Source organism: Onychomys torridus, chromosome 1 (assembly GCF_903995425.1).
Source record: "Onychomys torridus chromosome 1, mOncTor1.1, whole genome shotgun sequence".
In the NCBI taxonomy this organism is placed as follows: Eukaryota; Metazoa; Chordata; class Mammalia; order Rodentia; family Cricetidae; genus Onychomys; species Onychomys torridus.
Window position 1 is genome coordinate 16620513 of NC_050443.1, and position 14900 is coordinate 16635412.

At 53.4% G+C, this 14900-nt stretch overlaps 1 protein-coding gene across 1 annotated transcript; it reads right to left on the minus strand.

The window, feature by feature from the left end:
* Positions 1-11: 11 nt before the first annotated feature.
* Nccrp1 (NCCRP1, F-box associated domain containing) lies at positions 12-3303 on the minus strand. The gene is made up of 6 exons (XM_036170640.1): positions 2968-3303; positions 2562-2624; positions 2427-2478; positions 1063-1158; positions 373-511; positions 12-248 (listed from the first exon to the last, which is right to left on the minus strand). The coding sequence occupies exons 1-6, from the start codon at positions 3275-3277 to the stop codon at positions 108-110; spliced, it is 801 nt and encodes a 266-aa protein (XP_036026533.1). The 5' UTR covers positions 3278-3303; the 3' UTR covers positions 12-107.
* Positions 3304-14900: the final 11597 nt, after the last annotated feature.

Sequence of the window (14900 nt, forward strand, 5' to 3'; positions counted from 1 at the left end):
CAGAGGAGGCAGGAACCAGTAGCATCACGGGAATGCTAAGGACTCAGAAGTGACAAAAACCAAGACTTCCAAAGGATGGTGACAGACTTGGAGAGCCCAGTCAGTGGTCACTCCCGGAGCTGGACAGACACGGAGGAGTCGGTCACCCTTGTCCTCCGAAGGCCGCCAGCCTCCATGCGGTTCTTGGCCTTGTGCTGGAAGTGGACATAGCGCACTCCGGGACCGTACTGGCGGAAGACGTGGGACACCTGTGGCAGCCCAGGGTTAGGATGAAAGTCTCAGCAGGGTCCCACAGCCTGCTGTCCCTCCTTCCTCTGCCCAAGGTCTTGGGAAGGAACACCTGTGTGGGCAGGACCCGGCAGGGCCTCTCACCTGAACCCAGCGGCCAGGGGGACCTCTCCCATTGGTCCGAGGGGCCACGTGATGCTGGGCAATGACGGTGCGGCGGTCAGCTGCTAGCAGCCAGACGTGCAGTTCATAAACACACTGGTCCAGGCGGCTGTCCTCGAACCTGGGGGAGGGTCAGGCTTTCACTGCGGCTATCACATCATCTCAGCCCCAAGCCCTGGTCCTGGGCCCTGACACAACTCTCCAGATCCACCCCCATGCCTTGTCCTCTGAGGCCCTCTGTCCAGTGGGGGAGTAGACATATCACCAACAGTGACGGCTACATGTGTAGATGGGGAGGGGCAGGCAGGAATCAAGGTGAGATGGGGCACAGTCTGAGGGGAAGAGCAAGATGAGGGTGCTGGTTGAGGTTGGGTGGGATGGGGAAGGCAGAGCATTGGAGCAAACGCATATGGCCCCTCATATAACTGGCTAGGCGTCCAGGGGAGCTGGGTGAAACCATCCCTTAACAAGGGGGAAATGAAACTGGAAATCACAGAGGGGCACAGGCTTTGGGAGATAAATGAACAGCCTGGGCCAGAGGAGGCAGGACAGGGTAGGTCCACACTGTCAAGGGGTGCTGATGAGGGGTGCAGGCCCTGGAGAACAGGGAAGCCTGAACTCTGGGGAGCTTTGGATGGCCATAGTCAGGCAGACAGGCGGGGCGGGGCACACCAGTCCATGATGGTGATGTCAGGCTGTTCGTCATCTAGAAGTTCTTCCCAGAGCTTCTTGGCCAGCAGGTTCACACACTGCTCCTTCACAGTCCAGCTGCAGAGACAAGAAAGGAGATGGTTCTGGCAGACCCACAATCCCAAGGTCTCCCAGGGAACAGAAAGCATGGTCTTGGGGCAGCAGGAGACCGCCCCCGCCTCCATCCGAAGCATGAAGGCCTGATAGTCTTGGTTCCTAGGAAACCCTGGAGGACAATGTACTCAAGCACTCTGTTCCAAATGAGAGCAGACACTTAAGATGATCTGACCCAGGCCTGGAATCTCAGATACTCTCATGATTGAGTTAGAGAACTGGAGGTTCAAGGCCCACCTGGGCAATTTAGTGAAATCCTATCTCAAAAAGTAAAAAGAGTACCAGGAGTGTGGCTCAGCACTAGAGCCCCTGCCTAGAATCTCCCAGTGAGGGGCTGGGGTGTGGCTCAGCACTAGAGCCCCTGCCTAGAATCCCCCAGTGAGGGGCTGGGGTGTGGGCTCAGCACTAGAGCCCCTGCCTAGAAATCCCCCAGTGAGGGGCTGGGGTGTGGCTCAGCACTAGAGCCCCTGCCTAGAATCCCCCAGTGAGGGCTGGGGGTGTGGCTCAGTGGTAGAGCCCCTGCCTAGAATCCCCCAGTGAGGGCTGGGGGTGTGGCTCAGTGGTAGAGCCCCTGCCTAGAATCCCCCAGTGAGGGGCTGGGGTGTGGCTCAGCACTAGAGCCCCTGCCTAGAATCCCCCAGTGAGGGCTGGGGGTGTGGCTCAGTGGTAGAGCCCCTGCCTAGAATCCCCCAGTGAGGGCTGGGGGTGTGGCTCAGTGGTAGAGCCCCTGCCTAGAATCCCCCAGTGAGGGGCTGGGGTGTGGCTCAGTGGTAGAGCCCCTGCCTAGAATCCCTCAGAGAGGGTTCAGTGGTAGAGTCCTTACCTAAAATCCCCCCAATAAGCTACTGGGGTTTAAATTCAGTCCTAGAGGTTGTCTAGTTTAAGCAAGACTTTAAGTTTAATCAGTAAAGCAAAAACATTTTTTTAAAATGGGATTTAATTCTGAGCCCCTGAATTACACCCTCTCATCTACCATTCAGGACCTGGACTGGGGTTAATAGAGGACCCAGGTGACTCCCAGGGAAAGAGGATGAGAGTAATGTTTCTCAAACACCTACTGTGTGCTGGCCAGACTTCTTGGGCGCCTATGTTGCACATTTCATAGGCATTCTGTTATGACTAACCCTGTCACTGAGCAAGAAAGAGGGGTTCCTCTGCAGGAGCTACAGCAAAGAAAGCTGGAGGAGGGAAGGTACGATTCCACCCCCACCCTGAGGCCTGTGGCAACTCACCTGAGGGGCCCCTGGAGGTTCTCAGTAGTAATATACCATCCCTGGAAATTACCTGGCCAGAGGGGAGACGGAAGAGATGTGAGACATCCTTGAGGGGCCCCATCCTCCCTGGCTTACCCATCTCCCCGTCCTTACCCAGGTCCGTCAGGCGTTTCCGGGTGGGACCCGTAGGGGGCGCCGGCTGGTAGATATTAATGCCTGAATCACAGAAGGGAATGGGGCCTCAGGCCAGTGCCCACCTCCTCCTGTCTTCCTACCCCTGGAGCTACACCAGAAGAGCAGGAACCCAAGCCGGCCTAAAACAGCCTAACTGGGACTAAGGATGCCGGTGGGCGGTTACGGTCAGTCTTTGGAGCTCTGGAAGAAATCTAGAGAAAGGGACGGAAACACAGACAGAGGAGAGAGACAGAGACAGGATGAAGAGGACACCCAGACACAGAAGTGCAGCGAAAGGCGAAGCCGAGACAGAAATAGGCAGGAACCGCAGGGGAAGATGAAGAGACCGACAGGCTGAGCCAGGTGTCCCCAGCTGCGTGCCCACCTTCGGGGTTGGGTGAGCTGAGCAGGTTGCGGTAGAGCGGCCGTTCCAGGAACAGCAGCTTCCAGCTGAGGCTCGGGGGCAGCTCCAGCTTCCCACTCAGGGGTCCCCATTCTTCCAGCAGCAGCTGCCTGGCTTCCACCTCGGTCGGCGCATTGGGCTGTGGGAGCTCGGGAGTCTCCGGGGATGAGGGAGACCGTGGGGACGGCGGCGGTGGAGGGGACTGTGGAGGTGGTGGCAGCTCCTCGGAGTTCTGGGACCCCTCAGCTTCCATCCTGCCGCTGAGCACGTCTCTGTCCGGCGTCTTCTCCATCCCCGAGGTCTGGGCGACTGGGTCGCGGCTCCCAGGATCCAGGTTAACTGGGGGTGGAGGGGCGGGACAAGTCATCAGACATTTAAGAGAGGGCGTGTTAGGGGAAGGATTTGAACCCTGGGGGCCCTCCTCCCTCGATCATGAGCCCAGTTTGCAAGGTCCTTCTCCTGACCTAGTGATCCAGGACCCCAGCTCCGCTCCCTCAGACCCAGGGATCTAGGCCCAGCCATCCTCCCTCAGACCCAGGGGTCCAGGCTCCAGACCTCCAGTCCCTCAGAAGGGGTTCAGTCCCTGCCCCTTCAGCTTCTCACCCCTCTGTCCCAGCTTCCCCAGGACCAGCTGAGGCCCTCCCTAGCCCCTGGGGCTAAAGTCAGGTTCTCTAACATATGTATCCTCCTAAAGGCTGATCTGGCAGGATTGTGGCCATTTAAAGCCAGCCCCCCATTTTTCCCCTCCTCACCCCATGTGGGGCTGGGAATGGGCAGGGGTGTAGCCTCAGGCACATCTTCACCTCTCCTGGGACACATCTTAGGTACTCAGACATCTTTTGTTCTGGAAAGCAAAACCAATCAGAGTGAGGCCGGAAGCAGAGATAGGGATGTCAGAGGTGGGGGACCCAGGGAGTCTGGAGGCAGTAGCTTCTCTGGGTGACTGTCCCTCCCTGCCTCCTCCCTCAGAGAGGCACAGAAGAGGCAGGACTTTGGGGTGTGAGGAACCTGTAGGTCCAGATACTCAAGGCCACTTCCTGTCTGTGGCCCATCCCCTCCCCGGTCTGGTTATCCCTGAGCGGAGGCCATCAGCAGCCAGGAACTTGGGTGCCCGAGTCCAGAAATGCTCCTTAAACCCAATTCGCTAACAGAGGAGGAGGAGTGAGGTGGTGGACAGACTGTAGACAGATCTGGGGCCTGAAGTCCTCCATCACCATCTCACTCACAAGAGCCCAGGGCGAGCTGCTACTGGCTTCTTGGTTTTTCTGTTGCTGTTTTGGGGGCTTTTGTATTTTGTTTTGTTTCCAGACAAAGTTTTATGTAACCCAGGTTGTTCTTGAACTTATTGTGTAGCCCACATTGGCCTCAAACTACTCATCTTCCTGCTTCTACCTCTCAAATGATGGTACACAAGCTTGTGCCGCCATGCCCTGTGTGTGCCGCCATGCCCTGTGTGTGCCGCCATTGCTACCCCCACACTCCCAGGCCAGACCCGCACACTTCCACACTCCCTGTCCTTCAGACTCAGAAAACAAGACAGCCTCAGACAGACACCTGGATGTGGCACTCAGGCCCAGCAGCACTCACGCCCCAGTTATAAGGCCTGCCTTCCTCATTGTTTCTAGCCCAGAAATAGGGTACGCCATCTCATCTCCTCATCCACCTTAGGAAGTTCATCCTGTTGTTATGCCTATTTTGCCAATGAAGACACAGAGTGGTCTAGTGACTCACTCGGAGGTTGCACAGCAAGGACATGGCAAGCTGGACACATGCAAGACAGACAGAAAGTCTCAGGTGTGTTCAATAGTGATCAGATTTAAACACAGGGGAAACACAGCCACTGGCTTGTTTGATCAACTTAGATCCATTCAACTTTATGAGCGCCCTGTGCAGAAGTGAGAGCGCATGGTAAATCGTCTGCAAACACAGCTCAAGGAGCCAAGGCAGGAAACAGGCGGTGTGTCGACCTGCGCACTAAAGTCACTAGGACCATCGGAGCTGAAGTAACTAATGACCCTTCCAGGTGTCACCCTGCCACACCCAGCAGGTTCTCAGAAAATACCAGCAGAGCCCACGGCACACCCCAGACTGGTACACTCCTGGGGACGTCTCAGTACACGCCCCTTGTCCCAGCTACACACCGCGGCCTCAGGCCTGCCATGGCCAGCGGGAGGAAAGCCTGATGAGTGGGGCCAGAATCCAGGGCAGGGCGTGGCTGCAGGCTGCAGGGACGAGGAGGAAGAAGCCCCAAGACTACAGAGGCTTTCTCTTCTTTAACAAATGTATTTATTCTTCCCGATTCATATACACATAAACAGATATGATTATAAAACGGGCTTTGATCATACTATCCCCCATTATCCTTACCCACCCCCTCCCTCTGGCCTAAACTAATATGTCCCTTCCTACTTTGATGTGTTTTATTTGTTTGTTTTGTTTGAGAATCTTATGTAGTTCAGGCTGTCCTCAAATTCCCAGCTGGAGTGCTGGGCTGTCAGATGACCTGTTGAGTGTACTAAGCTGTTCTTTTGTGTTGATAAAGATGAAACCTAGGGTTTGGGGGAATACTAACCAAGATTCTGCCCCAAGCCACACCCCAGCCCCTCACTGGGGGATTCTAGGCAGGGCTCTACCACTGAGTCACACCCCAGCCCCTCACTGGGGGATCCTAGGCAGGGGCTCTACCACTGAGCCACACCCCAGCCCCTCACTGGGGGATTCTAGGCAGGGCCTCTACCACTGAACCACACCCCAGCCCCTCACTGAGGGATTCTAGGCAGGTGCTCCACCACTGAGCCACACCCCAGCCCCTCACTGGGGGATTCTAGGCAGGGGCTCCACCACTGAGCCACACCCCAGCCCCTCACTGGGGGATTCTAGGCAGGGGCTCCACCACTGAGCCACACCCCAGCCCCTCACTGGGGGATTCTAGGCAGGGGCTCTACCACTGAGCCACACCCCAGCCCCTCACTGGGGATTCTAGGCAGGGGCTCTACCACTGAGCCACACCCCAGCCCCTCACTGGGGGATTCTAGGCAGGGGCTCTACCACTGAGCCACACCCAAGCCCCTCACTGGGGGACTCTAGGCAGGGGTTCTACCACTGAGCCACACCCCAGCCCCTCACTGGGGGACTCTAGGCAGGGGCTCTACCACTGAGCCACACCCCAGCCCCTCACTGGGGGACTCTAGGCAGGGGTTCTACCACTGAGCCACACCCCAGCCCCTCACTGGGGGACTCTAGTCAGCCCTATTTTAGGCTTTTTCTTCCTTTCTTGCCTGTGCCTCCACACTCAGTGGTTCTCAAATCCTGGGGCATGTCTGATTCACAGAGGAGCTCCCTTGCTCCATCACACAAGTCTGGGATGGGCCCCAGAACTCCAGAGAAGCACATTTGCCTGATTATGAGGAATCTGGATGTGCAGCTATTTTCCTAGCAGAGCAAGGGGATTCCCACGCTAACTCGGAAGCTTCTGCTCTTGCCACTGGAAGGTCAGGAACATCCCCGGTGTGGCATTCAGCCAAGAGCACTTAAAGCACATGTTGACACCATGCTGGTCACAGCAGCCCCACACTGGAACAGCTCGTGTGCATACATCTGGATTACCACCCGGGGATGTGTTAAGGGCATGGTCTCCAACTTGGCACTATTAGAGGGTGACTAGAACCTTCAGAGGTGGAGACTAGTAGCACATCTTCTAGTCCCAGAGTGCCCTGCAGAGGACAAGGGCCTCTACCCTGCGCCGCCCTGATCTTTCGCTTTCTGACCACCTGAGTTAGTGGTTTGACTCCGCTGTAAGTCCTCACAGTGACCGGAAGCAGCAAGGTCCGGGGTGAAGGGAGACTTCTGAAGCTGTGAGCCAAATTAAACCTTTTCTCTTTAAAAACAGTATTTTAGATGGGCAGTGGTGGCACACGCCTTTAATCCCAGCACTCAGGAGGCAGAGCCAGGCAGATCTCTGTGAGTTCAAGGCCAGCCTGGTCTACAGAGTGAGTTCCAGGACAGGCAGAGCTGTTATATAGAAAAACGCTCTCAAAAAACAAGCAAAAAGCATTTTGGCCAGTGTCCTTACATGTAGCACTAGCTGGCCTAGGACACATCGTATAGAGTAGACTGGCTTTGAACTCAGAGATCTGCCTGTTTGTTTGTCTGTTTATAGATTTAATATGTGTATGTTTGCCTGCATGTATGTCTGAATACCACATGCATGCCTGGTGCCCTCAGGGGCCAGAAAAGGACCTCGGAACCCCTGGAACTGGAGCTACAGATGATTATGAACAACCTTGTGTGTAGTTGGGTATTTTTCTATTTGGGGGGCCCCCACCCAGCTCCCAAATAAATACACAGAGACTTATTCTTACTTATGAATGCCCAGCCTTAGCTTGGCTTGTTTCTAGCCAGCTTTTCTTAAACTATCCTGTCTACCTTTTGCCTCTGGGCTTTTGCCTTTCTCTATTTCTGCATATCTTTCCTTTCCTTCTTACTCCGTGTCTGGCTGTGAAGCTAGGTGGCTGGCCCCTGGCATCTTCTCCTCGCCTCCTTTTCTCACTCTTCCCTCTTCTCTATCCTTCTATTTATTCCCTCTGCCTGCCAGCCCCGCCCATCCTTTCTCCTGCCTAGCTCTTGGCCGTTCAGCTCTTTTTAGACCATCAGGTGTTTTATGTAGGCACAGTAACACAGCTTCACAGAGTTAAACAAACACAACATAAAAGAATGCACCACATCTTTGCATCATTAAAACAAATGTTCCACAACAGAAATGAATGTAACACATCTTCAACTAATTCCACAACACTGTGGGTTCTAGGAATCGAACCCCAGTCCTCTGGAAAAGCAACTGCTCTTAACTGCTGATATATCATTCAGCTCCATCTCCTTTTTTTAAACATGAGTGTCTCAGGTATCTTGCTACAAAAGCAGGGAGTTAATCAGCTTACTGTTATATCTATGCACTGGGATTCTACTCACAGGTAAAAGGAATGAACTATCCAAACACATGACAATCTCTATGCAGAACAATAAAAGACAGGCAAACCAATGGTACCTCCGGTGTGATTTCATTTGTATAAAATCCTGGAAAGGGCAAGATTTACTAGCATCAAAGACATCATGTTGGTGACCGCTAGAGGCTAGAGGGATTGCAGCCAAGAGGTGTGGGTGAAGTTCCATGGGCTGTGGGATAAGGTCTCACTATGTAGCTCAGGCTGTCCTGGAACTAGATATGTAGACCAGGCTGGCCTGGAACTCACAGAGATCCACCTGCCTCTGCCTCTTGAGTGCTGGGATTAAAGTCATGCACCACCATGCCTGGCCTGGAAAGTTCTGTCTTAACCATGGTCATCACATGGGTATATGCAATTGTCAAAATACATCTAGATGTGTTTTTGTTTTGTTTTGTTTTTTGAGACAGGGTTTCTCTATGTAACAGTCCTGGCTGTTCTGAAACTCACTCTGTAGACCAGGCTGGCCTCAAACTCTCTGAGATCCACCTGTCTCTGCCTCCCAAGTGCTGGGATTAAAGGCGTGCACTGCCACGGCCGCCTGGCCACATCTAGATGTATTTTAAATGAGTGTGTTTATCATGTGTTAATTATATCTTGATAGGAAACAAAACAATTAAGAATCCAGTCATTTTCTCTACACTCTAATTAAGGGAGTTTCTACAAAGCCAGGAAGCAGAAAATAAGTACAGCAGCGGGTCTCGCGGACCACTGCTCACGTGACAAAAATAAAGTAAGCGTTTGTCCAAGGAGGCTTATGCTAGCTTATAATTAACAGAACTGGACTGTGGTGTAGCTCAGTTTGTAGGGTGCTGACTTAGCACACACCTGGGACTGAGCCTCAGCACTGAAGAAAATGGAACACGGGGAGAGTGGCGGCGGAGGGAGAGGAACAGACAGTGGAGTCTAAGGTAAAGAGTTCACAAACAGCACTGGGATATGTGCGGCCCCAAGGAAGAAACAACAAACATTCATCACAAGTACCTAGACTCCAGTCAAGTCAGTGATGGAAACAATTGCTTAGGCTCACAGCTGTGGAGGCGTCAGAGGCCGTGATTGCTTTGTTGGTTTGGGCCTGAAGTCACACTGTGTGGGGAACGTGTGGTGATGTGCGAGCTTCACCCCACAGCTGAGAAGCAAAAGAGGGGTAAGGTCAGGGGCCAGAAGACCTTCTGCTAGGCATGACCTTGTAAAGGTCACACAGCCTCCTGGCCGACCTGCTGCAGGTTCCCCAGCCCCACACTGGGAGATTCTAGGTGTATGTTCTGATGCTATACTCCAACCTCTTTCATTTTAAGATGAGAATCTGACCTGGTAGCTCAGGCTGGAATCCTAGATCACCAGCACATCAGGCTGAGCATCTGATTGCTAACAAGCCCCCAGGGTAGCACTACTGCTGTGGTCTTGAACTCCTCACATAGTGGACCACGGTTCTCCAAAAGGCTCCGAGTTCCATTTCCATCACAGCAAGAACAAAACCCAAGATCACTGTATGGAAGCAGTCAGCTGCCTGGACTCAGTGGTCCCTATCTTTATCCTGATGGAGTTGGCTTAGCTTCACCTTAACTACTCCTTGGGGGCAGTCCACACTGTGCTCTCCTGTTTGAGCTAGCCAGCAGGCCTCCACCTTCCTTCCTACCTCATGGCCTTTGCACATGCTCCTACTCCAGTCTGCAAGGCTTTATTGATACTTGGGTGGTCTTCCGGGGGCCTTCCGCAGTCTGAGGCCCTTTTCTTAATCTCTCCCACAGGCTTGGTGCCCCCGGAGCCAGGCACAGCCACATACTGCTGTGCCCTCAGAGCCAGGCACAGCCATATACTGCTGTGCCCTCAGAGCCAGGCACAGCCATATACTGCTGTGCTCCGGAGCCAGGCACAACCACATACTGCTGTGCTCCGGAGCCAGGCACAAACACATACTGCTGTGCCCCTGCCCCCGGAGCCAGGCACAACCAAATACTGCTGTGCCCCCAGAGCCCAGGCACAGCCACATACTGCTGTGCCCCGGAGCCAGGTACAGCCACATACTGCTGTGCCCTCAGAGCCAGGTACAGCCACATACTGCTGTGCCCTCGGACCCAGGCACGTTGTACCCTCACTGATCTTCTAAACCATCGCTCCTCATCCTTGCTTCTTGCCCTCACTGTGATCTGTGACTCTGTCTGAGTGTGTAGCTCTCTGGGTCACCATCTGGCTCACTCTGCTAGAATGTCGCCTTGCCAGGGCTAGGCCTCCACAAGTTCTGTTTACTGTTTGTCCCAACCATGGGCTGTGACCATGCTGAGAAGGAAGGACATGGGGCTAGACACTGCCCTGGTGAGGAACCATGTCCAGACATCCTGAATCCAGACCTTCACTCTGCTGCAAAATCAGTATATGTCCCATGAACCCAGGACTTGTGCCTGAGGGAGGGCATCACCCAGGGCCAGGAAGGGGCATAGGTCAGAGGTGCAGGAATGGGCAGCGGCAGCCGGGCTGGCAGGAAAGAAAAGCAGATCCAGTTCAGTGTTGTTTGATGGGGTGGAGGGGTGTGATCCAGCTCTGCTCTGCAGGTGGTGGTATATGTATGCATCTCGCCCCTCACTAATGGAGCTAGGCAAGATTAATGGATTAATGATCTGCTGCTCAGCCACATCCCAGCCCCTCACTGGGGGATTCTAGGCAGGGGCTCTACCACTGAGCCACACTCCCAGTCCCTTATATTGTGTGTGTGTGTGTGTGTGTGTGTGTGTGTGTGTGTGTGTGTGTGTGCTGGAGGTCATAGGAAAACCTCAAGTGTTAATCCTCACTTTCCACCTTATTTGAGATGCTACAGACCCCAGGCTAGCAGGTCCACGAGCTTTCAGTGATTCTCCTATCTCTACCTCCCATCTTGTTCTAGGAACACTGAATTTACAGACATAAGCTATAACACGTTGGCCTTAGTTGGGTTCTGGGGATTTGAACTCAGATCTTCATGTTTGCATGGAGAAGGCATTTACCACTGAGCCACCTACTGAGCCTTGGGCAATTTTTTTTTCAAGACAGGGTTTCTCTGTATAGCCCGGCCTAACCTAGAACTCACTCTATAGACCAGGCTGGCCTTGAACTCAGAGATCTGCCTCCCTCTGCCTCCTGAGTGCTGAGATTAAAGGTGTGCGCCACCACCTCTGGTATTTTTCTTTTAAAGGGAGGATTTGGCTCCTGGTTTTAGAGCTTTCAGCTCATGGTCCCTACCGTCATTGATCCTGGGTCCCATCATGAGGTAGCACACCAGGAAGCAGCCTTTTTTTTTTTTTTTTCCCAGATGGGTAGTGTGCAGTGGCACCCCGTTTTGAAATCACATTTCTTGAGTAGTGAGTCAGAGCCTTGCTCCTGACCTCATGCCTTCCTTCTCCAACCTGCCTGGTCAGAACTGCTGTTCATGCTCCCACTATGGTTACCCTCCCGTTCCTGCTAGGTTATCTGAACAGTGTGAGCGTTTGCAAATGTTCTCCAAACTTGCCCATCACATTCTGAAATCTGCCTATTACGTGTGAAAAGTTATTTAATGACTTCATTTATTTTGAGTTAGGGGCTCACTGTGTAGCCCAGGGTGGCCCAGGACTCTCTCTCGTTCCGCCTCAGCCTCCTGTGTGTGTGTGGGGGGGGGATACAGCTGCACCACCATGTCCAGCAGAACTGAAGCATCTTGATTTTTATATCATCAACTATTTTATCTGTTTTACTTTTTCATTTATATTATTCAGTTTTATTTCAGATGTCCCTTTTGGCTCTGCAGTCATGGGCTACTCTCGGTGACAGCCTTTCATCGCTGTGACCAAACACCTGAGGGAAAAGACACTATGGGAACAGAGTGGTTAATACTGTCAACCTGACAGGGCCTGGAGCCACCACGGGAACAGGCTTCTTCCCTCACAGACACCCGTGCGGAGTTCCTAGCTCGAGGTGACTGAGGTGGGAGGGTACACCCTGAATGTGAGTGGTGTCGTTCCATGGGTTCGGATCTCAGGTGGAATAAAAAGAGGAGGTTGGGGCTGGAGGGGCGTCCAGCACGTAAGAGCATTGGTGTGGCACATGCCCGTCGTCTCCTGGCACACTCAGGGGCCATGCGGCAGCTGCCGTGTTGGCGCTGGAAGTCGAACCCAGTCCTCTGCAAGAGTAGCCAGTGCTCTTAACCACTGAGCCATCCCTCCAGCACCAGGCTGTTTAATTTCATTTTATGTTCATTTTGGTTTGGTTTTTGTGGTGCTGAGAATTAAATCCAGGCCCTCATGAGTGGTAGGCAAACACTCCTCTGAGTCATACATTAGCTTAAAATTAAATAGCCACCCACATTTGCCTGGGGGTCCTGTTTTGGACAGCACAAATCTAGGCTGCCTTTAAATGTGTTTTTGTCTGTCAGGGGACAGTTTACAGAAATTGGTTCTCTCCTCCCACCATGTGGGTTCGCTCTTTCCACCCAGGGGGTCCTGGCGACAGAACTCAGGTTACTGGGATTGACAGCAAGCACCTTTACCAGAGAAGCTACCTCACCGGCCTGTAGGCTGCCCCCTCTCAGTAATGACATTTGTCTTCCTCGGGGCAAAACAAACCAGCTTCCTGAGCGCTGTGATTCTCCAATCTCTTTCCCCTCATTGACCTGTGGAGGTCACCATTCTTGTATGGGGACTTCCTGCACACATCTTCCCTACTTCTGATCCCTCCGATGTGTCATTATGCTACAGTTGTGAGGGGCAAACCCAGCAAATCCAATGAGCCACTGGGGTTGGGCTTCTCAAGTCCTGGATAGCAAGGACTACATTTTCCAGCCTGCCTTGCCCCTGGGCATGCCCAAACACCTGGGGTCAATTTCTTAAAGTGCCCGTCCTTCATGCAGGAGGTTACAGTCCCAGGATGGAGGGCCGAGGGGGACTGGGGTCCCTGTGACTTGAATGACCAAATTCCAGTTTCTTGTTTAGCACAGAAAGGTGGCCTAGTTTCTGGGGTTTCCATAATGGAGCAGACATCAGTCCCTTGTTGACATATGGATTGATGGGCCCACCCAGGTTCTGATTCAGCCTGGGTGGAACCCAGGAAATCAAATTTGCAAGTTCTCAGGGTGGACCAAGGATGCATAATTTAGAGACCCACTGGTCTGACCTGTTTCCACCATTTGTTTGGGTTCCCTGCTCACACTCCTCCGGCTTGAAGAATAAATTCTGGAACTTTCCTGCCTGCTCTTGGGCCCCACTTGTCACCCACCTTCCCACCCAGCTGAGTTGATTCACTGCTTGGAGAGTGTGGGGTTTGGCCAGTTCATTCGGACAAAGCAAGTTGGTAATTTCATCCTTTCACCTTGGCTGCCCCTGCAGGTGGCACACATAGTCCTCCCGAGTATTAGCCAGGGGTCTTGCTTCTGCGGTCTAGAGGTCCCCAGAAATCGCATTATAGAAACCCTTGCCAACGCACATAGAAGGCTCTGCCCGGAAGATACTCTGAAGGTTTAGGGCAGGCAGCTGGGAGGAACCATTCTGCTCTAGCCACAGCAGAGGTGAGGGGCCTTCTTTCCAGGGTTGGGGTAACACCACTCACCCCTTTATTCCCCCAGCCATCTTGTGACAGTGGCCCCATGGGTCTTTGGGTAATTGGTCTTTTGGCTCCTCCAGTCTTCCTGACACTGTGTGGCCGACACTCCTGCACTAATCCCGATTGGGACAGTCAGAGTTAGGTGTTCCTGACAGCAAGTGGCTGACCCTTTGGGACATTTCTGCAGTTGACTGGGCAGGAGGCAGAGCTGAGAGGGGTGGACCTCTTGCAGCAGCTCCTGCTGGGAGACCTGGAGCCGCGCTTCCAAATGCAGGCACAGTGACTGAAGATGTCCAAACCAGTGGTCAACTCGGAGCAGGGTGTAAGGCAGGGCAGCTGACTTCCTGTATTGGGCCATTTCTTTACCTGCACTGTGTGGTACCTCCCAGAGGCGTTCAGCTGCCAATGGGATCGCCCTCAGGCACTCAGCCACAGGGCTCTGGAAGGCTAATCCTTCCCTGGTCACTGCCCTAAGCAGAGGGAGCAGTCTAGGCTCCTTCACTGTTTGCTCCACCATTTGTCTTATTTCTGAGACAAAGTCTCATTATGTAGCTCACACCTGCCTCGAACTCATACAGAATCACCTGCTTCTGCCTCCCAAGCGGTGGGATTAAAGGCCTGCGCCACCACACCCAGCTTATTTTTGTTTCATGGGCTCATGCAGCCCTGGCTGCCTCCAACTCAACATCTGATCCCCCTGCCTCACACTGAGTTCTCGATAACAGGCACGCAGCACCAGGTCTGGCTTTACACAGTGCTGGCAACTGGACCCAGAGCAAATCCTCTACCACCTGAGCCACACCCTCGGCACAAGGCCTGAGGCTTGTTTTGGGCATGTCATTTTAGTGTTTTTGCTGCCAACTTGGTCCCATTTCTTTACAGAAAGGAACCCACTCCACTCAGGCCATCCATTCCTAACAGTGGTTGCTCCCCACACTGCCTTGTCTGCATCTGTAAGGCACTGGCATGGCCCCACCACATACAGGTCCCGACCCCGAGGCCAGGGCTGTGTGCAGTAGATCTGGGGTGAACTGGACGCCGGGAGCTGTCTGGCTCTCACTTCCCCACTAGCTTCCTCTTGGGGAATCTGAGGCTGTGGTGGGTGTGCTCTGCTAGTTCCTACACTAAGTAGGATCAACAGATAACATGAGGCCCTGGGTGGTGACTGCGGCCATGTTCACACACTAATCACAGCAGCAGTCAGGAGACAGAGGCAGGGGAGTGCTGCAGGTCTGAAGCTAACCAGGCTCCATAGCAAGTTTATGCCAGCCTAAGCTGTCGTGAGACCCTGTCTCAAAACAAGTAAATACTTTTTTTTTAAAGGAGGAAGCACTAATTGCAGGCTGCCAGGATGTGGGGAGGCAGATA